The sequence below is a fragment of the Gopherus flavomarginatus genome, chromosome 4 (assembly GCF_025201925.1).
Source record: "Gopherus flavomarginatus isolate rGopFla2 chromosome 4, rGopFla2.mat.asm, whole genome shotgun sequence".
Classification (NCBI taxonomy): domain Eukaryota; kingdom Metazoa; phylum Chordata; order Testudines; family Testudinidae; genus Gopherus; species Gopherus flavomarginatus.
This window is the reverse complement of record NC_066620.1, coordinates 102256251-102282736: the sequence shown is the minus strand read 5'-3', so window position 1 is coordinate 102282736 and position 26486 is coordinate 102256251. Positions and strand designations below refer to the sequence as shown.

General features: G+C 41.8%; 1 protein-coding gene across 1 annotated transcript in view; it reads left to right on the top strand.

The window, feature by feature from the left end:
• Positions 1-26486, top strand: part of PLEKHG1 (pleckstrin homology and RhoGEF domain containing G1) — a 224319-nt gene that overhangs the window by 125650 nt on the left and 72183 nt on the right. Inside the window, exon 3 of the mRNA XM_050949995.1 lies at positions 15036-15574. Coding sequence (XP_050805952.1) covers positions 15036-15574 — 539 coding nt within the window. The remainder of the gene's footprint in view (positions 1-15035; positions 15575-26486) is intronic.

Here is a 26486-nt window from a genome sequence, read left to right as displayed (position 1 = left end):
ATTGGCCAAACACACAAGCATAATGAACCAATTGTTCTTTCTTTGGTCTATTTGTGTTAAGAGAAATATGGCCAGATTGCTATAATTTATTTTATTAGGTGATTAATGGAGTCTGATTGCAAAAATACCATTATTAAATATTAGTCACATCCATGTCTTCATGTGAAATGTAATGGAAAGGAAGAAGACAACCAGGGGAAGAACCAATTAGACTATTTTTTTTATTTTAAAACAGATTCTATCAAATAGGATAACACTTTTAAAAATTGTAATAAGTTTAATTAAGAGGTTATTTAGAACTGCTAATTCCAGATCAGTTAATGTATGTAAATATCTGGTAAAAATAGTTATAGTTGATAATCTTTCTTCTTTGTTACCGACTTAAAGGTTAAAGCTTTGGCTAAGACTTTTTAAGTTATATGTATTTCTTAAAATGGATAAATTATTTCTGTACAGTTACTGTAAAAAAGAGACCTGTTTAAGGAGAACCTGAATATATTTTTAAAGCAAAAGAAGAGGAATAGGGGAAACCTTAGCCACTCCTTTTAACATGTGGCTCTTTGTAATAAAATAATAGTAGTCAGCGTTTCCAGAGAGATTGGGATTTGAAAAGTGAGCATGCCAGCTAATAGCTGTGGTAACAGGCTGTACTCTGTGAAATAATACCAATATAGTGGCCTCCTAGAGATTCACTGTGCTTCAGAGCTCAATAGTGAATGTGAAGCATTGTTCAGCAATGAAAAGTCTGATAGCTCTAAGTATGTCTGGACAGAGCAAGAGAAACTGATTTCAAACTTGTAGCCTCCTTATAACTGGGATTTGAGGAAGTGTGGGGTAGAAAGTAGGAGGGAGGGAGGAGGATTTTTCTGTTCATGCTATACCATCTAAGACAGATTGCCTTACCAGTCTCTCAGTGGTAGGTGGTGCATCTCCTAGGAAAGTTTTTTCAGCTCAGCCCTTCACCTATTGCAGAAAAAAAAAGAATGTCAAAGGATTTCTTTATTTTCTTTCCAGTTCATGAGATCCATGGTGGGATATTAAGTGGAAGCTTGTCTCAGAAGAAGTTAGGAAACTCCATTTGAAATGAAGGAAAGGCATGAAAAAGACAGGAGAAGCTTCACTGAGGATTTGCAGCTTAAAGTTCTTATTTTGATCACAGGATCTAGGAAAAAAAAATAGATGTTACTTTATTGGCCTTCATTTTAAGGAACAATGCCTACAGGTAAGTGGCAAGAGTGCCTCTTAAATGGCATGCCATACATTGAATTTACTAGGAATTCATATTCATGTAGGATGGAGAGTTGGGTTACTTTAATTATTTAAAAACTTACCTGAAACAAAAGATGTCCTCCAAGTTTCAGTTAGTTTAGCAATTTCTAAAATTACTACAGTAAAGGTTTAAAATCTGTCCATAATTAACAAAAAATAGCCTGTATCCTAAGGTTTGCATCCAGAGCTGAACTTCCCCCGAGCTTGGCGTAGAGGAGTAGGTTGCTGGATCTGGGTTTTTAGTTTGGTTCCCATCTCTAATTTAAAGATTGGAAGATTTAAACACCCCCTTACCACGAAAAAACAAACAACCCTTCCCCTTCTCCCTCCCATACCACCCTGCCCCCCATAGAGTTAAATCTCACTTTTTGAACAGGCAGAGAAAAATGCCTCATGTGAAAGAGAAGACCTCAGAAAATAAATCCACCTTGAGGTACTTGTTAACAAGAGGGATTTCAATAGGAACCTAAACTGAAGTTGCTCAGCGTGCTAAGAAATTGAATGCTTGTAATGCTTTTTGACTGCTTGCTTACTGAATACTGTTAGCTATAAATTCAGTTATTCACACTGTATGGGCCAACTTGAATATTGCCCACATACACTTGAATGCTTGGGCTATCTGGACTAGTATATACTTTCTAATTTAAAATAAATGTTTGTATTATGTTTGGGAAATGTGACAGAAAAGTAGCATGGTGTAGACTGTAATTAGCATTGGAGTAAATGAAGCAGAGAGAAGACAGCGTCAGGCACTTGTCCATATGACACGTTTCCTCAACATTTTAATTGGATTTTCCCTTACCTGATACTGTCTCATAACTTGGGGCAGCACATTTTTGTGAACAAGATAATTTCAAGGTTTTCTTTTTTCTTTTCTAATTTTGGATTTTTTTGTTCGATTGTTTTTCCTGATTGAAAAAATTATTTAAAAAAATCACATTGTCACTAGAACTTTTAAGATACCTCTTTGCTAAGTTTCCATATAGCACAGTGAGGAAAAAGTGTGTGGTGCACATTTAATGTGAGGTTCTATTAAAATGTGTGGCCTTTTTCATAGGATCATGGAAGTTGGAGAATGAAATCTTTTAAGATCCATAAAATAATTGCATGTAGCTGTCTGCAAAGAAGGAAAGCAGTTCCTGCATAGAAGGTGTATTTGATATTAAGTTGATTTGCTTGATCTTAGCCAGAAAGCTCATTGTTTTTGTAAGAAGAAAGTTTAGAGGAACACTCTTGGCAGAAGGAATCAACTAAGTAGTTCCTGAGTTTTACATCAAATCTATTTACTTGCTGCCCTGTAATATTTTACTTTGAAGTGTGAATCCTGGAATTGTTAATCTTAGATATTGAAAGGAGCATGGGTTACTGTAAGTATTAGTGTAATCTGCACATGGATTTGTGGCACTGATCTTCTAAGATCATCTTTCTTGCTCTTGTTCATTAGTTACAACAAATGAGTGCAACGCTGTGAGAAAATTGTTTGTCCTGAGAATTGTTGTGTTCAGTGTTTTTTCCTGCAAGAAATAATAATAGTGGTAAAAACTAATACCAAGCCTGCTGTATTAAACATTATAGAAGTTTTCAAAGCAGCTCCCTCAAACTTTCTTACCTCTTTGAACACACCTCTGTGATGCTGATCTATTTTTTCGTCCCATGAAACAGATTTCATGGGGACATGTTAAGCTCAGTAACAACACAGTGGAAGACTACCCAGGATTTAAGGGGAAGGTCAGGGTGTTAGACTTTCTAGGATCAACAACAAAGCGGAAGTGAGGGTTGGGTTCTGACTGAAAAATACAGATGATTAACAAGCTGCAGCTCTCTTGTGTGCTAGTACTGAGAGCAGATTGACCTTCTGGTATGGCCAACTACTTTGCTGCAATTCAGTTGTTAGACTTTTGGACAAAGTTTGTATAAAGTACCCATGCATGGATTGTGGAAGAGGAGGAATAGAGGGGCACTGTGCTGCTTAGAAACTATTCCTGCCAAGGTTTTTCTTTTTAAAAAATGGTTTGCAGAATACTTGCCCAAGTATTTCTTCTAGTTAAAATTACACATAGCAATTAATTGGGAAAATGCAGTTTTATCTTACTTGAAGTCAGGTTTTGCCAACAAGAAATACAATTTTTTTCCTTTACTACAACAATTCATAATAATACTTTAAACTTTTATATCACCTTCCATTCTAAAAATCTCATGCTCATTTGGAAACTTTTACTAGAGGCCTGGCTTATTTATCAGTTGTTGGAAAAACTCCAACTGACTTCAACGGTATTTGGAACAGGCCCTAATTAAGCCCTGCAAACTAAGAAAACATTATCCTCTTTCAGTAGATTAGGCCTAGAGAAGTTGTGATTTATCTAAGGTAACTCCAGAGTGAGTGTGTGATTGAGAGGGAAAGAAACAGAGCACATATTTCCTGACTCCCACTCCTGTGACTTAAGAACAGGGCCATCCTTCCTCTCAAACAAATAAAAGTGCAAGCTGTTTTTGTTTTCTTATCCAAATTACACTTAGGAAGTTCAAAGGCAAGAATTTTTACTGTTACTGCTGACTCGGTTTTATTACTTCAGTATCATTTCAATCACCAAGCATTCTGCGATGCAGAGGCTTCTAGAACAGGGGTGGGCAAACTACAGCCACATCCACCCCTTCAGACAATTTAATTCAGCCCTCGAGCTCTCACTTTGGCCAGGGAGCAGAGTTGAGGGTTTGCCTCGCTCTGTGAGTGCTGTGGCTCCATACAGCTCCCAGAAGCAGCAGCATGTCCCCTCTCTGGCTCCTACACGTAGGGGCAGCCAAGGGGCTCTGCTCTGCACGCTGCCCCTGCCCCAAGTGCAGTCCCTACAGCTCCCATTGGCTGGGAACCATAGCCAATAGAAGCTGCAGGGGTGTCACCTGCAGATGGGGCAGCGTGCAGAGCCTCCTGGCTGTGCCTCTGCATAGGAGCTGGAGAAGGGACATGGCTCTGCTCCTGGGAGCTGCTTGAAGTAAGCGCTGCCTGGAGTTTGCACCCCTGACTCCCTTCCGTGCCCCGGCCCCAGCCCTGATCCCCCTCCCAACCTCCAAACCCACCAGTCCCAGCCCAGAGCACTGGCAGCCCAGATCCCCCTCCCACAACCCCTCATCCCCAGTCCCCCACTCCAAGCTTGCATCCCCAGTCGGAGCCCTCACACCCCTTCCCGTGCCCCAACCCACTGCCCTAGCCCAGAGCCCTCTCCCGCATCTTGAACTCCTCATTTTTGGCCCCACCCCAGAACCTGCATCCCCAGCTGGAGCCCTCACCCACTCACACACTCCAGCCCCCAATTTCGTGAGCATTCATGGCCTGCCATAAAATTTCCATGCCCAGATGTGGCCCTCAGGCCAAAAAGTTTGCCCACCCCTGTTCTAGAAGGTGTTTCCAATTCAAAACAAATTAGTGAAATAATTTAGCTGGAAGTGGAAGGTGAGACCAATTTTAATTCCACTTTGCATGGTGACAGGTTTCAGAGTGGTAGCCATGGTGGTCTCTATCAGCAAAAACAATGAGTCGTCCTCAGTTTGGTTTTTTTGGTTTTTTTAATTCCACTGAAACTCATCCCTACCCCAAATCTAACTTTGAAGAAAGGCAACTATTCAAAGAACTGGCTTTTGCAAAATGCATTTGTTAAGTAATTGTGTTTTTTGGTTTTTCTTTTTTTTTTTTAGTGGAAGAGCTTAAAAGTTGACATTTTTAAAATGCTTTGTTAATGGTATCTATTATGTTGAATGTTTTGAGTTGTGAATTCCTCAAAGTTACAATGTAAGAGATGAATTCTAGAGAGAGGCCATTTTCTTGGTGGCATAATTAGATTATCTTACTAAGTATAACTATTCTGCTTAAGAATTATTTGTTAAAGCTGCACAGTGCAGTTATTGAAAAGGTGATGCCTTTTTAGAGTGCATTTGTCTTTTGACATCTAAAATTCTGAATGCTTGTTTATAGCCAAGAATTAATTTAATCTCAGAAAACAATGGGCAGAATAAAGGAACCAAGTATGTTGTGTTCATGCATGGAGAGACAAGCACAAATTCCTGTGCCCTAATGCTACTGTAATTGAACTTGAAAGGTGGTAAACTTCAGCCACATTTTAGCCTGGTTGAAATGAGGCTGAATATGCAGATAACCAATGCTTTATCAGCGTGATAGGGGTTTTGCTTAGAGCAGTAGACTGAACAAGGGAGGGGCAGATGAAAGAAAGAAGTTATGTCCAGCCATGGTTACAAAGATGTAATGTAGACTAGGAAGGTGTCTTCTAACATCATAGCAACTGTGTATTTCCCTCTGTAGTAGTGGGCACAGGAAAGGGACTGTGAATAAAGAGGTTACCATTAATGTAATGGGATAAAAGTTCTGAAATGTACATACTTGTTAAGAATTCAAGCAGCATCCTGTCAAACATTTTACCATTTAACCTTCTGCTTTGAATCCCACTTGAGGAAGAAAGGAATATTAAAGCTTTGCTAACTGTACTGTAACCTCCTTTAGAGAGAACAGTATATTTACTCCTATGTATGTACCTGTATGAAAATTGGTTTAGTTTAAACTAGGCTGCAGAGGTACTAACAATAAGGTGACAGTTTTTATTTTTCCAAAATAAATTCACAATGAGAATGAGCCATATTTTTGAAAGGCCTGTAACTGGACTGTTAGGTGCATGCATTTTACTTGTGTTGCAATGCATCAACAGCACATGATACGTGTCTTTTTGTTAGAAATCTCTGTAGTGCTGTATACAGATTAAATAGCTACTGCATTGCAGAGAGTTATTAATACATTACACTGCACTTTCAGTGAGGATGTCAGCGTGTCCTACAGAAGAACTTGAGCCTGAGTGTACTCTTACTGTTGAATTATGGGTTTTTAAATACTGCTGAAGGGATCCTATTTTTTTTTCAGTAAGTTCTTAACTAATCATGATGAATTATAGAATGACATCACCCCAGCCTCTATAAACTCAGTTTGCTAATTAAGTTTAGAAAGACAAGGCTTTGTTTTTAAATGAAAAAAATTAATATTTTTACAACACTTGATCATGATTTATTAACACAGTTTTTATGGTAGTCAAACCCAAAGACTTTTGAATACTTCATAGAAAAAAAACCTGTCGCCCTCAGAAAAACAGCCAAAAACCAAATGAAATGAAACATGGACTAGTATAAAAATGACTTCCTACCCCATTATCCCAGCTACCCTTTTTCTCTAGCACTATGAACTTTATTAGTGTCATAAATATTTTAATATCATGGTGTGAACTCAGGGGCTGGATTCTGCAGTTCTTCAAGTTTATTTATGTAGTGCAAAATGCATTTGAAGTGTCCAAAGATTCCTACTGGAGAATTAATTCCCTGTGTAGGCTGAATCTCCCCTGCTTTCCCTTATGCCAGGCAGTGGGTGTTTCAGGAACAGCAAGGTGAATGGATGTGTGCAGGAGGTACAAGAGGGATCTGCTGCACCCAGTTCTTTGCTGGTGTTGGGTACCTGTTGGATCTTATGCCAGAAGCATAAATTAAAGCTTTAAGGGGGCAGATTTAATTTATGCCTGAACCAAATGACTGGGAATCAAGGAGCTTCTATTGGCATCTGTCAGCCCCCACTGTGCACAAATCAAGCCGTAAGATTTTTGTGGGTAAAAGTTAAAGAACTTAGCAGCCACTGTGTGAGTATATTATTATTATTAATTTGTATTTCCATCGCTCCTCATGGCACCACTGATGGCATCCTTGTGCTAGGTACTATACTAGCACAGCAAGAGATAATCCGTGCCCCAAAGTGTTTACAACCCAAATAGATAAGATAGGGAAAGAGATGGGGGTGGGGGGGACAGCTAGCTCCAAGCAGCCAAAAAAATCTTGAGATTGTTGTATAAATAATGAGATTTTAAAAAATGTGTGCTTCTCTTTACCTGTCTTCTGATTTTTGAGCATTTGGGTTCACGTATCTTTGTACTGATAAGAGTCTAGCTTAGGTTCTCAAACTGGGGGTCAGACCCCTCAGGGGGTCACGAGCTGTCAACCTCAACCCCAAATCCCACTTTTCCTCCAGCATTTATAATGGTGTTTAAATGGTGTAGAAGCTACATCCTATGCAGGCCAGAGTTGGGCCTGCTGCCATAGATACATTCTCCATTGCCCGTTCTGAGAATTAGGTGCCACCAGCTGGAAACCCAGCTGATTCCTGCTGGGCCTAGAGTGTGACATGAAATACCATCTCCTCCCCTCATAGGAGATGGGAGAAAAAAATCACATTCCTGGCTATTGAGTTTTGCAACTTTTCTTCACTCTCCCTGCTAGGCCAAGGCAAAGCTAATCTATTATTACAGTGTTTAAATGCCCTTTCTAGTACTAGTTATCCAGTGCAGGCAGAACAAGAGAGAGTGGCACTGAAGCGCTCACAGGCAATTTGAGAACAGGTAAAAGCCTTCATTGACCTGCACTGAGAATACGAAATCCTGCAAAGGTGAAGAGCCAGGAATAGGATGCCTAGACTTGCAATATGGAAAATCTGGGACCCCTGTCAAGGTGGGATTAAGGCAGCAGACCATTCTGGCCACAGGAAGGTATGCACTGGAGGAAGAGAAAAGCAGTGCCCACATTTTTCCTCTTCTCAGCAAGGCAACAACAACCCCTTCTTCTCTCTCTCATTTCAGATTAAAATCTAGATATGACACAGTAAAGGGCAACAGCAGGGATAATAGGATGTATCCAGCAGTGCGCTCTCTAATGCTTTCTCCCTTTCTCAACTCACTATGTTTTGTACCCTATGTTAATATGTATGGCCAAAAAATATTCCCCTGCTCTGAGTTGCATCTCATTTCTTGTTCTTCTCCACTTGTAACTCTATTTTTCCTCTTCCTAAGTGTGTTTTTGTTTGTTTTTTATATTCTTTTCTTTTACCTTTTCTTGTCCTTACTTTCTTCATTCTTTCTCTCTTCCCTTCCCCCTCCCCCTTCCATGCTTTTTCCTGTCTGTTTCCTTGTCCCCTAACCAGGCTCCTTTCTGTCCTGTCTTGCCCTGCCCTGCCCTGCATCCCCACATTCCAGTGCTGACTGATCAATGAGTGGGTTTAATATTGTTTTCTAAAAAGCTCTTATTTTTTAACTCTAAAATATTAAGATTTTACAGACTCACTGGAAAAGCTTTTCTGGACCTGCTGTAGATTCAGTATGGCCCAAAATAATCCTATTTAATTAGCAGCACAAATTCGCATGGAATTTCTAGCACTGAGGGATTTCACGGTACCATGAAGTTGATTTATTTACTTTGCATGCTTATCAGTATCGTCTAGTGAATCAAAGGGTGAAGCGTAAAATATGCTGTGGAAGTGTGGGTTGTATTTGATGTTTTTACAGCCTTGTGCCTGAAAGAATAGAAGTTCTAGGGTGTTGCTCAGTGAAGTGTGCATTTTAAAGTTACCCACAGTGGTGTCTATTGTCCTATCCTTGAATTGAATGATGTCATGTTTCATTTAAGGCTCTTAGTGATGCTGAAGACAGTGGTGGGTACACTGGGAAAAAGGCAGTGAGAAAGTTGTGAATCTGGTTTCTGTGAAGCCTTTGTGTATAGGGTTTCTATATAAAAAAGCTGACTCATGCAATATTTCTACCAAAGGAGTTGTACAGACTAGTAAGAGCTTCTCATTTTACCTAAGTGCTCAGTGAGGTAATTCTGGAGCCGCTGAAGGCAGAGGATGCATTTATTCTCTTACACACAGGTAGGTTGTGTTGTTCACTGAGCATTTGAGATACAGAGAGGAACTTGTTCATTCAGTGTGTAAGGAGCCAGAGACATTCCATAGTGGTGAGATACTGTCGCAGAGGATTTTCCCTCACAACAATGTTCTGGGACATTAGTGTGGTCTGATATGACAGAAGGCTATTCTACTTTAATTATAGAACAGTGGGGAGATTAATTTATGGAGGCAAGCTAGTTGATGGATTTTGTTCCTCTCCTTTTCTTATGATCTCTAATAAATGGGATTTCTGTTGCTCAAAGTTCAGTTCAAGTACTTGGATAGCTGTTGTACATGAGGGTTATGAGTGAATCCACAATATTATGTGTTCTAATGCTGCAAGTACTGTCTTTCCAATGTGATTTTGTACACAGGGAGTGTTAAGTTGCAGATGATACTGTGTTCATGTACATTTATATTTAGGGTTCAGTAGTGAAATAAAAGCTAAAAGTTGAGTTTTCCAAACTTGAATACTTTATAGGAAGACCCAGTTGTTATATGTGTAGTTTGTTTGTTTGTTTGCAAAGGACTGTTCTTCACTTTACCAATATTCATAGTAGAGAATGCCTTCATCAGAGGAATGTATTTATGTAAATAGTAACATAGTGGCATCATTGGAGTTTATGCATTTTAATATAAATTTTATTCCTTTTTCAAAAGGGGAAACCTCTCTCTCTCTCTCTCTCTCTCTCTCTCTCTCTCTCTCTCTCTCTCTGTGTTGTTTAATTTCAGATAAGGCTTTCTTTTAATTTCAAATTTAATACATTTAGTAGATTGGTTTAGTAAAACTTCTACTAAATACATATAGAGCATGGACCAATGCCTTTTTATTATTAAAAGCTTTAAACAAAACTATAACTAAGGATTGAAAGGCATACTATAGTCTTGTTGTTTTTATTCAGCTGAACTTTCAGAACATCTGAAGTAAAGACTGATTTCTGCAAACGATTGTGCAGATTATAACTTAAACTTACCTTTCATACGAGAAGAAAGGTAATACAAAATCTGAATAGTAAAATTCAAGTTGCTGGTAATGTGTGTAATATATCTTGTAAAATTACATGTAGTCAACACGGAGGAATAAAAACTAATACTCAAAGGCTTACTTTTTGTTTCTATCTCAAATTGCATTATACTATTGTATATATTATAACACAGTGGGAGGTTTTATCTGTAGTCTTACTAAGCATTATAACAAGCATCCCAGTTGCCTCTTGGTGTGGAATGAATGTATTTTTCACCTTGCACTGCTATAGAATGTGCACATCATTGTTTTTATTAGTTAAAATTCTCCTGTTGGGGAGGTGCAAGTGGGTTGCATGTTGTTTCATTGGAAGTCAGCCAGACTGATTGGAAGCCTAACTAAGGGCATGTCTTCACTAGCAATGTTAAAGTGCTGCCGCAGCAGTGCTTTAACATGGCTGTGTAGTCGTGGCACCAGTGCTGTAAAAAAAAACCACCTCCATGAGGAGCATAGCTGCCAGCGCTGGGCGGGGGCACTGTCTACACTGCCTCTTTACAGTGCTGAAACTTGCAGCGCTTGGGGCAGGGTGGAGGGTTTCACACCCCTGAGTGAGAAAGTTGCAGTGCTGTAAAGTGGCACTGCAGACATGGCCTAGATTAATGGAAAGCCAGGAACAAGAAAGATCTTGGTCCTGAAGCACATTTCCTCATGAGTGTGGACAAACATGTAATTATCCTCATCCCTGTGCTGAACTAACAAGTAATTATTGTTATTCCTTAATTACAGTATGCAAATTTCAGGTTGATATTTTTTCAGAGCACAAGTTAAATACCATTATTCAACCCTTCCAAAAGATCTGTTGTTGCTTTTTTTACTTGTTGCAAAAGTTTCAGTAAACAACAAAATACATAACAGAGTAACAGGTAATGCACTGGGTCAAATGTAGGTCAAAGAGTACAACACTTATGTAAGTATATACGTCTCAGAAGACCTTGCATGAACAATAATTATGTAAGCAAAAGATGAGTTTTTTTTGCTCCAGAAGTACGGCGCACTCACACGATGGCCAGATGATGTCATTGAAAACTGTGGATGTTCAGCAACTCTGTAAGCCAGCCCCTCAGTGTGTTTTTGAAAAATGAATTTGCTCATTATGAAGAGAAGTTTGAGAGAAACAGGATTTTGAGAGAGGTTTCAGTGTTCTCTGAGGTGAACACAGTAAAATAAGTTAAATCATTGAGATAATAATATTAGACAAATCTTTATTAGGGATGGTGATTTTTTCCATTGTTAACACCTTGAGATTATTTTGCCAGTCAGGCGGTAGACAATTTGGGCAATGTATTGAAGAGGTATTTGCAATGGTTTGCACATTGGCCTTCTAAACCCAGGATTGTGAGTTCAATCCTTGAGGGGGCCATTTAGGGATTTGAAGTAAAAATCTGTCTGGGGATTGGTCCTGCTTTGAGCAGGGGGTTGGACTAGATGACCTCCTGAGGTCCCTTCCAACCCTGATATTCTGTGATATCTGTAAGGCAATGGAGATGGGCCCAAACAACAAAAGCAGAAATCTGAACTTCACCAAGGGAGGAAGAATGGGCTTGTAGTTAGGCTTCTGGAGTGCATTCAGTTCTTGGATTTTTCCAATAGATTGTTCGTGTGCCCTTGGACAAATACGTTAATCTATCTGTTCCTTATTTACCCATCTATAAAATGGGGATAATACTTTCCCACCTCCAGGGGCAGCTCTAGACATTTCGCCACCCCAAGCATGGTGGCGTGCTGTGGGAGGCTCTCTGCCGGTTGCTGGTCCCGCGGCTCTGGTGGACCTCCCGCAGGCATGCCTGTGGAGGGTCCGCTGGTCCCGCGGCTTCGGTGGACCTCCGAAGCCGCAGGACCAGCGGACCCTCCACAGGCATGCCTGCAGGAGGTCCACCGGAGCCGTGGGACCAGTGGACCCTCAACAGGCATGCCGTCGAAGGCTGCCTGTCTGCCGCCCTCCTGGCGACCGGCAGAGCGCCCCCTGCGGCATGCCGCCCCAAGCACGCGCTTGGCATGCTGGGACCTGGAGCTGCCCCTGCCCACCTCACAAGGGTTTTGTGCGGATAACTTGGGAAAACCTCAGATATTATGGTGATGGAGGCTGTTAGAAGAACCTATAGGTAGAACAGAAGTTCAGTGGCATTCAGATCCAGTTTTTATTAGGGCTAGTCTCTCGGCTTATACTAAGCAAAACTTAAAAGCAATTGCAGCTGTGCAAAATGTTTGTAATATAACACAAAAACACGGAAACAAATCTGCTTTCTGGTTTTGTTTTAAGCTCAGAACGCCAATTAAGCATGTCATACAATTTTGCTGAGATTCACAAACTTTTTGTAGAGCCTGAACCCATTTTAAACAGCCTGGGGTGACTTGTAGTTCTTGCATTGAGATCATGCAGAACCATTGTGTTTTTTATGAGGTCAGCATGAAGTTTTGAGAAGTAAATCTGTAGGATCACTTACCTATTGATTTGGGGAAGAAAAATTTTTTTTTTCATAAACCGCTGTGAAGCCAAACTGCAGGGTTACACATGGCTCTAAAAGTACTAAGAATTTTAATTAAAGAAAAAACTAGTTTCAGGGAAGCAGGAAGAAGGATAAAACAGAACAAGATCTTCAAGGGGGTAAATGGTTTGTCTGGTGTACTCTGTGTACTATTCAGTTGCATACTTTTACATAGTGCTGCATGTTTACCTTTAATGACTTTTGTGAAAATGGACGATCCTTGGTCAAATGTTTTCTATGTACAGGTAACTCCTGCTTTCAGGTGCCCTGAGCTCTGTTGTGTTTGCCAAGGTCATGCTTCTGTAGCCTTTTAAGAGGAAGTGCATTTTAACTACTGTAACTAATCCTTCTTGTTTTATAGGCCATTAAATTGTTGTAAAGCAATCAAAGAGAACATTATGGAAGGTTTAAAGGGCCATGTTAAATTTTACTTATACCTTGTGTCTGTAAATATATTTATTTGAAAAACTTCTATTAACATTTCTTACAACTTCAATTTTACTGACCCAAATTGTTGGGTTTTTTTATATTAATGAATGGCACAAATATTTGTGGAACAAGCATTACTTAGTAATACCTTCATGTTATCTGAAAACCAGACAACATATCAGCGAAACAGGAAGACAGAGTATGAAGTAATTGAATGAAACAGGAAACTTTTATGTTCCAACCAAATGCAACTAATCACGTGTTCTTTGTCATGTACTTTAGTAATCTATTTTATGATAAGTTAGTGTAAGGGTATCCCCGTTACCTTATTTATCCTGTGCAATTTTCAAGAGCCTTTAACTCTGCACTGCTAGCCTCTAATTTCTAACTTAACTTGTAAGATGATTTCACACTAGTAACAAAAATGCAAACTTTTTTTTCTTATCGAAATCAATAAGGATGTGAACATTTTTGCTGCCCACTTGGGAAAAATAAACTTCAGTTTAAATATTTTGCTGCAAGAAATATATTTCCTTTATATTGTTCCTTTTGGAGTTTGCACTCGCTGTCAGAGCATATTCAAGAAAATGTTACATGCAAGAGGAAGACAGGGAAAGGTGGATGGTAGCATAGTTTTAAGATCTGGTCCTTCTCTTCCTTACAAGCATAAAACAGGGCATGGTGTTAAGCTAGTGTTAATGAGAGGATTATCAAGCCTTTAAGATTCTAATGGCCAAATTGTGTCCTCTGATATACACTTGGCAGTACCCCTCAGTGTTGATGTACATGTATGTATCAGAGGACAGAATATATTGTAGACAAGTCAGAGCAACCCACTTTTATGTATGTATTTTTAAGAGTTTGGTACTTGTTTTGCAAAAGTTTTGCATTCTCTGGAGAATGAGGTTCTGGCTATCCACAGACCAGGTGCAGCATACGTTATGGCAGTGCAAGTTTCCCATATCTCCAGTGTGCCCCAATTCTGACCTGGAGGGGCCAGTTACAAGAGTAGGAAGGTTCAGTTCACAAGCTCATTCACGTCTTGGCTTCTCTACTGAGACAGAAGCTTGATTTCTCAACTGTGGACAGCTGCTCACTGAATTAAGTCTAGGGTGGAGTGAAATTCAGCATGTCCATCCCATGGGAAATTTGGACATTTCAGCATTTGTTTTCATTCAAAATTGGGATGAAAATATGAAGTTTCAAAAACTTTCCTGAAATGGAAATTCTAAAAAAAAATTGATTCAGAAATTGTTTGTGTTTTTGATCAAAACAATTAAACATTCCCCCCCAATATTAAACATTCCAAAAATTTGTTTTGATTTGTTGAAATGACATGAAACACTTAATTTTGAGCCACTTCTATGTTACACTGCATTTTCTTCTCAATGCATTTCCTCATGGGAATTTGTAGTTTGAGACCCCGATGCTCCCATTCTCTTTTGTGAGTAAGGCTCCCTGGCCAATCTGGCTCTCTCACATGATGCGCCACGCAGAGCTAGGCCAGAGGGAATTTTGTATTACATTATCAGTGATGTAGTCCTCCAGGGAACTCAGCCCATAGGGAAGAATGGAGGCCTGAACTACAACTCACAATGCACTGATAGGCAAAAGCAGTTTAATGTTTTACTGAAGTGATTACAATTGAAAGTTTGGGGTCAGATCAACAAAACAGAACATTCTGATTTGAGTCAAACTGACCTAAACTGAAATATTTCATGTAAATTTTCCTAATGAAAAATTCAGTTTTCACCAAAACTAAGATTTTTCCTATGGGAAATTTTGATTTTGTGGAAACTGCGTTTTCTTCCCTAATTTGACCACTAAATTGTTTTCCCACGGGCCACCAAATCAGTGTTAGATGGCTATAATGATTGGCCACATTGACCTAGTGGTGAAAGGTATTAGATTGTATCACAGTGACCACCATTGAACCTTCCAAAGCCTTTTGTTTCAGTTATCTGTGGAACAACAGATTTTGCATTTGTTTTGTGTGTACGTGGTTTTAGATGACTGTTTGGTTAATATGTATTATGAGATACTGTAACAGTAAAAACATTTACTTATTTTTCAGATGACTACCATTTGCCTCTTGATGTCCTACATGCTGTGACAGATTGTCCTGACCCCAGGACAACAAAGGAAGACTTGTGCAGCGGGAACAGACCTTTCCGCTACTGTGGAATAAATACCATGGAACTGTCAGACAGCGACCGTCCTGTCAGCTTCAGTTCCACATCCTCCTCTGTCTCCTCCAGGGACAGCCACTGCTCCTTTGGCAGCAGAATGACCTTAGTTTCAAACAGCCATTTGGGTTTGTTTAACCAGGATAAGGATGCAGGGGCCATAAAACTAGAGCTGATTCCAGCCAGGCGATTTTCCAGCAATGAGCTACAAAGATGTAACCCCACAGAGCAACAGAACACCAAGGAAAGCCTTGAAAAAAGGCCAAATATGCCAAGGAAAGCTGAATCTAAGGGAACGAACAAAAACTGTGCTATGTCCTTGGTCACAGAGCCCACAAGTCCAAAGCTGCTCTATGTTGACAGAGTTGTCCAAGAAATTCTGGAGACTGAAAGGACGTACGTGCAGGATTTAAAGAGCATTGTAAAGGTAGGAGTCTTGGTTAGAACTGCTTAATTTGATACATCGTATCACATGAGCATTCTACAGGGGAGATGCACAAGAAAAGGATCCATAAAATATGTGATCTTATAACCAGGGCACTTAAACTTTGCAGTAGTGCATGCAGCTCTCCCAACTTGGCAGGAGCCGCATATAAACCTACTACAACATTTTTATAAATGTATGCCATGTTGTTGTGGCTGTGTTGGTCCCAAGGTATTAGAGACACAACAGGGAATGAGGGGTGGGGGCAAGGTAATATCTTTTATTGGACCAGCTTCTGTTGGTGAGAGAAACAAGTTTGTAAGCTTGTACAGAGCTCTTCTTTATAAATGAACACATACAACACCATAATTACTGCTAGCATTTGTAGCTTCTTTGGTAGGTTAACATAAATTAACCTAAATTAATGCTCGTTTTAATTAACTAGTAATAAAAACAACAAAACCTTTGTATTTAATATTTACCCCTTGTAACCCAAGTGGTTAGCCAGTATATTCAGGGTCTTATGCTTTTTTTCCATTAGGAAGAAAAATTGGTGGTGGAGTCCTGTAGTTCTTTGATGCTACCCTGTTTATTTACAAAGAATGTACACAAAGTCCTGTTTCCCTGAGCACAGTAAGAATCAAACAGGAAGCAGCATCTTTTCTCACAGTTCCAAGCCTCTTTCCAGCCAACACTTTACACAAAAGTGCTCTCAGCTTTTTCTCAGGATCACGTTACATATCTTTCTCTGGCTGTCCTTGGCTTTTTGCTGCTTTCCCTGTCTGTTTCTGTGGCTTTTCTATTTTGTGTGCGCGCAAACAAATGTGCAGTTGTTGTTCAATCAACCCCTGCCCCCTCGCTTTTTTGTGTCAGACCCCTTGGAAGCCCCTTGGCCCGTGTGGTTCAGCTTCTCCTCCAGCCCATGGCCCATATTTTGGGCAGGGACCCTTATTGTTTCAGCTATCTATTCTATAAAGGAGCTTAAGGGTGAATGTTACACCCATCAACTTCAAAAAAAAAAAAAAAAAAAAGAAAGAAAAGAGAAGAAGGAAAAAAAAAAAAAAAAGAAGAGGCTCCTCTGTCATTTTCCAGCTACAGGGAAAGGATCACAGTGGCCTGCCTTTTAGGGCTCTGTATGTAATTCTGTGTAGGTTCTTATACCATGCCCATCACCATTGTACCTGCGCACCTTACCTGCTTATTAAAATGACTCCTATGTTTCTTTGACCTCCTGCCCTGTGTGTATAGGTTTACAACAACAACAAGATGATTTCACAGGAGGTGAATGTCTAGTCTGGTAACTTTATAGTATGTAGCTTTAGGCAGTTATATATGTGTTAAATGCATCACTAATCTGGAAAAGAAAAAGTAGTCTGTTACTGACAAAAAGCAAAATGATTTAGAAGAGTGAAGGGGGAAAATGATTACTGGGGCTTTGATAATACCAATGCATGTCTTTTTTTGAAAAGCTCACAAGTCTTTTCCTGCAGAATTACAGTATTTTCTATGACTGATGGGATTATGCTAAAGTCAGTTGTTCAGATTTCATTTTTGTAAGGGTTTAAAGCAAGTTTGTATTACAATGTTAAAACAAGTCATCCTATGTACAGTCATTATTCAGTACACACAGGATTGATCCAGTAAACATGGCCTGCTTTTACCCCCCATTCCTCTCTGCCCATGTTTATAGAGACACATACAATAAATTATACAACACTACTGGAATCTAAAATAAAGATAATCTTGAAATAAGTTATCCAATTAAATTTAGAATAGGCAATAAATCCCTGCTAGAAACAGCTGAAGTATCACCAAATGCTGAGTAAATGAGACAAATCATCTTGAAATTATGAAAGTGCTGTAACTTGCTCTTCAGGAGAGCATTTGTGAAACTGTTAAAGCATTTAGAACATCTAATTAAAAGAAGTCTTCACAGCTTTGTGAGGTTTTGGCAGATTAATTGAAAGTCAAAATACTAGGCAAGAGAATTTTTAGTTTAGCTGTAAAGGATAGGGTCCCATCATAGCAAAGAAATCTCTTCCCAAGTAATAAGGATGTGACTGCACTGTATGAATCTGTAATGTGAAACTAAGTATGCTTTGCCAGTGAAATATGTTTGAGGATCTTTCTAATAGGTAACCATCCCTAATGTAGCTGTGATTCTGTTCCTGCAAAGAAATACATAAAAATATTGGTGGGTTACATCTCAAAAGATTGACTCTGGGCTGCAAACTAAAATGAAAACTAAGACCAGCTTAGAGCTATAAAAATGGTTCATTAACACTGGCTCACTGAAGTTCCACATAAGAACATAGTGATGGCTAGACATGGGCTAAGACTGACCAGTGTAATATCTCAGGCAGTATCCCTCTCTGCCCCTGTTATTTTTTAGAGCATTTAAGAAAGTTGCAATTGGCATGTTCAAATTGGAGAGATGACGGGGTGGGTGAGAAAAGTAAAATTTCCACTTTGCTGGGGGGGGAGTTGTCAATTATTTAAATGTGAAATTTTGTCAGCATTGCTTTAGTCTTCAAAAAGCAGGGTGGTCTTGATGCTAACAGCACCAAACTGTTGGACAGAGGCAAAAAGATCTTTCATAGCAAATGGCTGTTGTGATTTTTAACTGCTATTGGAGGCCTGCTGAGGTTCCCCTGCTTTCTTGTAAATTTTTATGCAGAAGTATTTAGACAGTTAAAAAATGAATGACAGGTGTTAGCACAGGGTTTTCACTACATGATCCTCTTGCTCTAGGGGACAGTTTTTAAAAACAAAGTCTACTCAGGGAAACAATTGTTTGTTATCTAGAAATGTAGTTCATTTATTATTGTTTTGAGGAATGACTTTGTGATTCTTAGGCATGGATATACAGAGGACAGACATAGCAATTGGGTTAGAACATGCTTTTTTCTGCTGTTGGGTATGTTTAATCAGGTGAACTTGTGGGGTCATTATAATTTTGAGTTAGTAGAGCTTGGCGCCTGCTTTGGGAAACTAGTGATACCAAACCAGATAGCTGGGCCTTCTCCTTGCCTCACTTTGATAGCAGGCACACTGGTCCACAGCAGGGATTCAATGTCTGCAACATAGGTCTCCAGTGAGGCCCTACAACACAAGGAAGCAGAAAGGCAAGAATGTTTTCTCCTCTTAAAAGTAATTTCTCAAAACTTGATTCAGTTACAAAAATACGAAAGACAAATAGAAATTTACTCACAATGGTTAACTAGTGCTATAAAAATATTTGAAAAAATGAAAAATTTGATGGTTTTGTTGTTACTCTACAAGTGGCTACTAATGACTATTATTGATAACAATTTATATTGTGATAGTAGCTAGAAGTCAGAACCTCATCGTGCTAGGTGCAGTACGACCTTTTTATTACACACACCCGCACATAAAACTGTGTTAAAAGAACCATTATTAAGGTTGCAAACTCAAGCACTAAAGAGTTAGCAAATGGCAGAATTGAAGTGGCCTGTGCAGCCTAAATTTGATACCCTTGTGCATATGCATTATAATACAGTAATTGCTACACCTCCTCCAGCTTCTGCAACAACTGAAGCAAGGATTCTACATGCAACTGTCTCCTTCACTACACAATCCTAATTAATCCCCAGCAGATCCAGTCTGTGCACTGTATAAGACAAGGGTCCAGTGGAAAAAATAGTATTATATACTGCATATAATTAAATATGATGGGTCCAGTGGAAAAAATATTATATACTATGTGTAATTAAATACTATATTGTAATGCGTTGCGCAAGAGGGACAAATTAAAGTTGCACAGACAACCTTAATTCTGGCATTTCCTAGCATTTGACTGTCTGACTTTGCAATATTAATAACCTTTTAATGTGATTTTTTTGTGACCAATTTTCTAGTAAACTGAAAAAACAGAAATTCCATCATGTGGCATCATATTGCCATCAACATGAGTCATCAGCGGGGTTGGAACTTTAGATCCACAGCATGGACCTCTGCCGCTTGAGCTAGCAAAGTAACTGGTAGCAATAGTAGGTTACCATCCTCTGCATCAGTGGTCTCCAAACTTTTTTGATTGCGCACCCCTTTCAGTAGAAAACTTTTGAGCACACACCCTGCCGTGTTGGCTCTGCCATTTTTGCCGAAGGGAGGAAAAAAAAAAGCCGCTCAGACTTCTGTCCGAACTGCCGAAGTGCAAAAAAAACCAAAAACGCTCCTCCTGCTGCGCACCCCCAAGGATCCTCTTGTGCACCCCATTTTGGAGACCACTGCTCTACATGGACCAGCTCTAAAGGGGGACATGACACTTTTTCAGTGGGTTTCACAGATTAACTATTTTAATTGCGATAAATTTTTGCAAGTTAATTCTGTGAGTTAACTGTGATTAATTGACAGCCCTAGTAACAAGCCTTGTGGATAGGGAGGAAATAGTAGATGTAATGCATCTTGAGTTCAGTAAGGCTTTTGATACAGTCACATGACTTTATGAATAAACTAAAGAAATATATAGCTTGCAAGAATGTACTACGAGGTGGTTGCACAACTAGTTGCAAAAGTGTACTCAGAGAGTAGTTACCAATGTTTCACAGTCAAGCTGGCAGGGAGTATCGAGTGGGGTCCTGCAAGGATTTGTTCTGGGTCCAGGTCTGTTCAGTGTCTTCATAAATGATTTAGATAATGGCATAGAGGCCATGGCTACACTAGGGAGTTGCAGCGCTGGTGAGGGGGTTACAGCGCTGCAACTTAGGATGTGGCCACACTTGCAAAGCACGGCCGGCGCTGCAACTCCCTGGTTGCAGCGCTGGCTGTACACCCGGTCGAGCCTCGGGTGTAGCGATTCCAGCGCTGGTGATCCAGCGCTGGTCAGCAAGTGTGGACGCCCACCAGCGCTTTTATTGACCTCCGGGGTAGAAGGAGGTATCCCAGCATACCTTTTAAGCCTCTCTGGTAATCATGCACACTCCACTGCCCTGCGCTCAGCTGACCCCACCTTTAAATGCCCCGGGAATTTTAAAAATCCCCTTCCTGTTTGCTCAGCCAGGTGTGGAGTGCAATCAATCAATCAATCAGCGACCATGCCTCCACGCCCCAGACGAGCCCCAGCATGGAACAGTTCCGAGCTGCAGGACCTCATCAGTGTTTGGGGTGAGGAAGCTGTGCAAGCACAGCTGCGCTCCAGCCGGAGAAATTATGATATCTATGGGCAGATATCACAGTCCTTGCTGAGAAGGGGCCATGAACGGGACGCGTTGCAGTGCAGGGTAAAAATTAAGGAGCTGCGCAGTGCTTACTGCAAAGCCCGTGAGGGAAATCGCCGCCCAGGAGCTGCCCCCACGACCTGCCATTTTTACAAGGAGCTGGATGCCATACTTGGGTGTGACCCCACTGCCAATCCTAGGAGCACGATGGAGAGTTCAGAGCAGGGAGAAGTGGGGGAGAGTGTAGAGGAAGCCGAGAGTCAGGCTACTGTGGTGGAGGGAGACACCCCGGAGTCCCAGGAGGCATGCAGCCAGGAGCTCTTCTCAAGCCAGGAGGAAGCTAGCCAGTCGCAGCAGCTGGAAGTTGCTGGTGAGGAAGAAGCAGAGGAGCGTGCTCGGGGTAAGCATATTTTTATGTTTTGGGAGAGGACGGTTTGGGTTATGGCTGCCTGCATGTATGCCTAAACGTGGAATAGCCCATTGATTTGCTCTATCAGGTCTCTGTAATCTGCCTCGGTAATCTCTTGAAAAGTTGCAGCCAGAGCGTGGGCAATGTGCTTTCGCAAGTTTATAGGGAGAGCCACCGTGGTCCTTGTCCCGGTCAGGCTAACTCGTCCCATCCACTGTGTAGTGAGGGGTGTGGGTACCATGGCTGCACACAGGCAAGCTGCATAGTGGCCAGGGCGGAATCCACATTGCTGTAGAAGACCCTCCCTCTCTTCCCAGGTAACACGCAGCAGTGATATTTCTGGCAGTAGGAAACCCTGTTGAGAATTTAGGGATACTTGAGTGCAGGGCGCCAGGTTCGCGGTCCCCCCCCAGCCCCGCTGTGCGTTCCGGTCTCCCCACCCCCCTTTCCAGCACGTAGCCAGCCCCGCGGTGTGCTCCGGTCTCCCCCCCCCCCCTTTTCCAGCAGGCAGCCAGCCCCACGGCGCGCTCCGGTCTCCCCCCCCCCAACTTTCCAGCAGGCAGCCAGCCCCGCGGTGCGTTCCCCTCCCCTCGCCGGCAGTTCCACAGACCGTCCCCGTCCCCCCCCGCCAGGAGCTCGCCATCTTCATGTTCCCTACTGTCCCCTGTGCAGGCCACCAGCTACCTCCTGTACCCAGTGCAGATAAACCCCAGTGAGCCATCAGTCAGTTCCCCCTCCCAGGTGAAGTTGGGGCAGAAACACTCACCCCATTGCTCGCCATGCCTTCGCTTCCCTGGCCTCTCTGTGTTATGTTAGGTATGTGGGAATGATGCTACAAAAAGTCTACAAACTCCTTCACTGTGTGATAATAAACAATGTAGCCTCTGTGTATTACATGTTTCTATCTGTTTTTTTTTAGTGACCTTGACTAATGCAGCCGGATCACCGGCCTCACGTCGGTTGCAGAACTTGAGAAAAAATCCACGAAAATCAAGAGGGGTTGATCAAAGCAGTTCTGAATCACTACAACAGAGAAAGTAGGAAGACGCAGGAATGGAGAGAGAAAATGTATGAGTGGAGGCAAACACAAAGCAGGAGAAAGGAATTGGCTACCAAAAAAACCTCAAAGCACATGATAAGCCTCCTGGCTCGCCAAACTGAGTCTTTCGAGTCTCTCGTAGCCATGCAGGCAGATCTGCACCGTGGTAACCCACACCCCTCCCAAAGCTCTCTTTCTTGGTCCCCAGTATTTGCACAAAACACCTTTCTCCAGCAGCCAGTTTCTTATTACCCCCAGCTGCCCCCAACACCTGTACGATCACCTACCAGCCCTGATAACTATAATTCTTACCCTGTGCACTCCACCCCCATTACTCTGCAGCATAGTAATCCTGAAGTGCAGCAGACATTGAACAGTAATCCAAACAGGACATATTCAAACCTCTGAATGTACAGTCCACCACCCTAACCCCCCTGGCCTTTTATGTACTGTACTTTGAATAAAGGATTTTATGGCTTTTACAATACTCTTTATTATTGCAGAAAGTGGTAAATACTGTACCCCAAGGTAGAAAGGAGCACAGCAAAGGCACCAAACATTACTGTTGGCTCTCAGCATCAAATTGCTCCCTTAAGGCGCCCCTAATCCTTGAAGCCCTTTCCTGGGCCTCTCTAGTAGCCCTGCTCTCTGGCTGTGCAAATTCATCCTCTAGGCATCGAACCTCGGAGGTCCATTCCTCACTGAATCTTTCACCCTTCCCTTCACAAATATTATGGAGGGTACAGCACGCGGATATAACAGCGGAGATGCTGCTTTCCCCCAAATCTAGCTTCCCATAAAGACACCTCCAGCGCCCTTTCAAACGGTCAAAAGCACACTCCACAGTCATTCTGCACCGGCTCAGCCTGTAGTTGAACCGTTCCTTGCTCCTGTCAAGCTTCCCTGTATACGGTTTCATGAGCCATGGCATTAAGGGGTAAGCGGGGTCTCCAAGGATCACAGTGGGCATTTCGACGTCCCCTACTGTGATCTTGCGGTCTGGGAAAAAAGTCCCGGCCCTCAGCTTCCTGAACAGGGCACTGTTCCGAAAGATGCGTGCATCATGCACCTTTCCAGGCCATCCTGAGTAAATGTCAGTGAAACGCCCACGGTGATCCACAAGCGCTTGCAGAACCACGGAGAAATACCCCTTGTGATTAACGTACTCTGATGCCAGGTGGGGTGGTGACAGAATAGGAATATGCGTCCCATCTATTGCCCCTCCACAGTTAAGGAAACCCATTTGTCCAAAGCCATCCACAATGTCCTGCATGTTCCCCAGAGTCACAGTTCTTCTTAGCAGGGTGTGATTAATGGCTGTGCAAACTTGCATCAGCACCATTCCAACGGTGGACTTTCCCACTCCAAACTGGTTCGCCACCGATCAGTAGCTGTCTGGAGTTGCCAGCTTCCAGATTGCAATAGCCACCCGCTTCTCCACTGGCAGGGCAGCTCTCAATCTCGTGTCTCTGCGCCGCAGGGTAGGGGCGAGCTCAGCATACAGTGCCATGAAAGTGGCTTTTCTCATCCAAAAGTTCTGCAGCCACTGCTCGTCATCCCAGGCTTGCAGGACGATGTGATCCCACCACTCAGTGCTGGTTTCCCGAGCCCAAAGGCACCGTTCCACGGTGCTGAGCACGTCTGTTACTGCCACAAGCAATTGAGTGTCTTGAGCGTCAGGCGTTTCAATATCATCGTCTGACTCCTCACTGTCACTTTGCAGCTGAAGGAATAGCTCCACTGCCATGCGTGATGTGCTGGCAACATTCATCAGCAAGGTTCTCCGCAGCTCAGGCTCCATTTGTAACAGAAATCTCAGAAATCGCGCTGCAGACTCACAATGCCGCCAAACTGCTCGGAATGTGTAGCAAAGCACCACGGGGCGTTGGAACAGGAAGCGGAAAGACCCGCACACTTCCTTCCCCTTCCCACAAGCCACAGCGCCAAAATGGGACGAGGTGCTCTGTGGGATAGCTGCCCACAATGCACCACTCCCAACAGCGCTGCAAGTGCTGCAAATGTGGCCACACTGCAGCGCTGGCCCTACACAGCTGTACGAACATAGCTGTAACTACCAGCGCGGCAAAACTATAAGTGTAGCCATGGCCAGAGAGTATACTTGTAAAGTTTGTGGATGATACCATGCTGGGCGGGGTTGCAAGCGCTTTGGAGGACAGGATTAGAATTCAAAATGATCTTGACAAAATGGAGAAATGGCCTGAAATAAATAGGATGAAATTGAATAATGACAAATGCAAAATATTACACTTAAGAAGGAACAATCAATTGCACAAATACAAAATGTGCAAACACTGCGTAGGAAGATGTACTGCAGAAAAGGATCTGGGTTATTGTGGATCATAAATTAAATATCAGTTAACAATGTAATATTGCTGCAAGAAAAACAAATGTATTTCTGGGATATATTAGCAGGAGTTGTAAGACACAAGAAGTAATTCTTCCATTCTACTCAGCACAGATAAGTCCTCATCTGGAGTATTGTGTTCAGTTCTGGGCACCACACTTCAGGGAAAGATGTGGACAAACTGGAGAAAGTCCAGAGGAGAGCAACAAAAATGATTAAAGGTTTAGAAAACATGACCTATGATGGAGGATTGAAAAAAACTGGGTTTGTTTAATCTGGAGAAGACTGAGGAGGGACATGATGATAGTCTTCAAGTACATAAAATATTATAAAGAGGAGGGTGATTAATTGTTCTCCTTAACCAAGGAGGACCGGACAAGAAGGAATGGCCTTTAAGTTGCAGCAAGAAAGGTTTAGGCTAGACATTAGGTAAAACTTTCTAAGTGTAAGAGAAGCACTGGAACAAATTGCCTAGGGAAGTTGTGGAATCTCCATCACTGGAGGTTTTTAGGAACAGGTTAGAGAAACACCTGGTCAGGGATTGTCTAGATAATACTTAGTCCTGCCTCAGTGCAGGGGACTGGACTAAATGACCTATTGAGGTCCCTTCCAGTCCTACATTTCTTACCTAGCCAGTCTCCACTCCTCAGGATTCTCATCCAAGTACCACCAAGTCCTAATCTTACCCTTCTAGACTCCCTGACTCAATCACCCTTTCACTGGTAAAATCTAAGACATTTATACTGAGTACATGCAACTGCAATTTTTCAAAGGCTTTTAACTTGGCTAGATTTTGGATGGGAAAAGGCACATCCCCAATGCAAAGGGACCTGCCAAATTTCAAGTCCCTGCTCCAAAGCAAGGGAGCACTAGAGCTTTTGAAAGAAAAGTTTGTCAGAATTTAATGTGGGCAAAAAAAATGTATTTTTCACTAGAACTTTTCTCGTATGTGGCTAAACTGTTTTGGCTGAAAACTTCCAGAACAATTCAGCCTGAGGCGGATGCCTAGGATTTAACATTTCTGCCCAAATTATTAAACTTTGGCAAAATTTTATGAGCAATTGAAAACAGGGTCTCATAATGGGAAGTTTCAGGTAACCTTAACAATACCAGTGCTACTAGCCCAGTCTAAATGCAGAGGTGTAGCGAGCGCCCTCCGTACCTTCCGACCGGAGGGGGCCTCTCAAGGAAGGGGGCCCCTAAAAGTGGCAAAAAAAATGTAAGGTATAACTAGGTAAGTGACATTTATTGACGCTATTGCACAATCCATGTCGGTTTTACTGACAAAACCGTGAAGTCATTATGATACATCATAATGCTATTGGCTACATCAGTTGTCTGTCGGTCAGTTTCGAATTTTAGTTGGACCCATTCAAAGAATGTGTATTTGCGTTCATAATGGCAGTCGGCGGATAAATGTTATTAATTTAGTTGTTTAGTTTTTTATCGTTTCCAACGCAGAAGCGTGCTTTGTGATGTCTAAGAGAATGTATAAGAGCGGAGCTAGTAAACGAAAGGCAGCAAAAGATGCCAAGAAGGAACTTGAGAAAATTCCAAAGTTGTCAACGTATTTTGCGCTGCAATCCAACGTACAGGTACAGGCACATGAAACGGACAGCGCTAGCAGCGACGAATTGTATCCAGAAGTATCCAGAAGGTGCTTCAAGTGAGGTCGAAGGTGAAGCCAGTTGCTCTACCAAACAAACTGTGACAGATATTCCAGCTGCTGCCGGGAAAGAAGTATCTGAATCTGAACCACTGACTGATGATCCAGGAGATTGGCCGTCTATAATATCGGACAGGCAAGTGTGTGACATTGTTGCACGTGGCCCACCGCAGCAGAATGAAAGTTACTAATTTCCATTTAACGAGGAAAGACGGAGGTTCACAAGTACTCATTTCTATCAAACCATGGCAAATGGAGA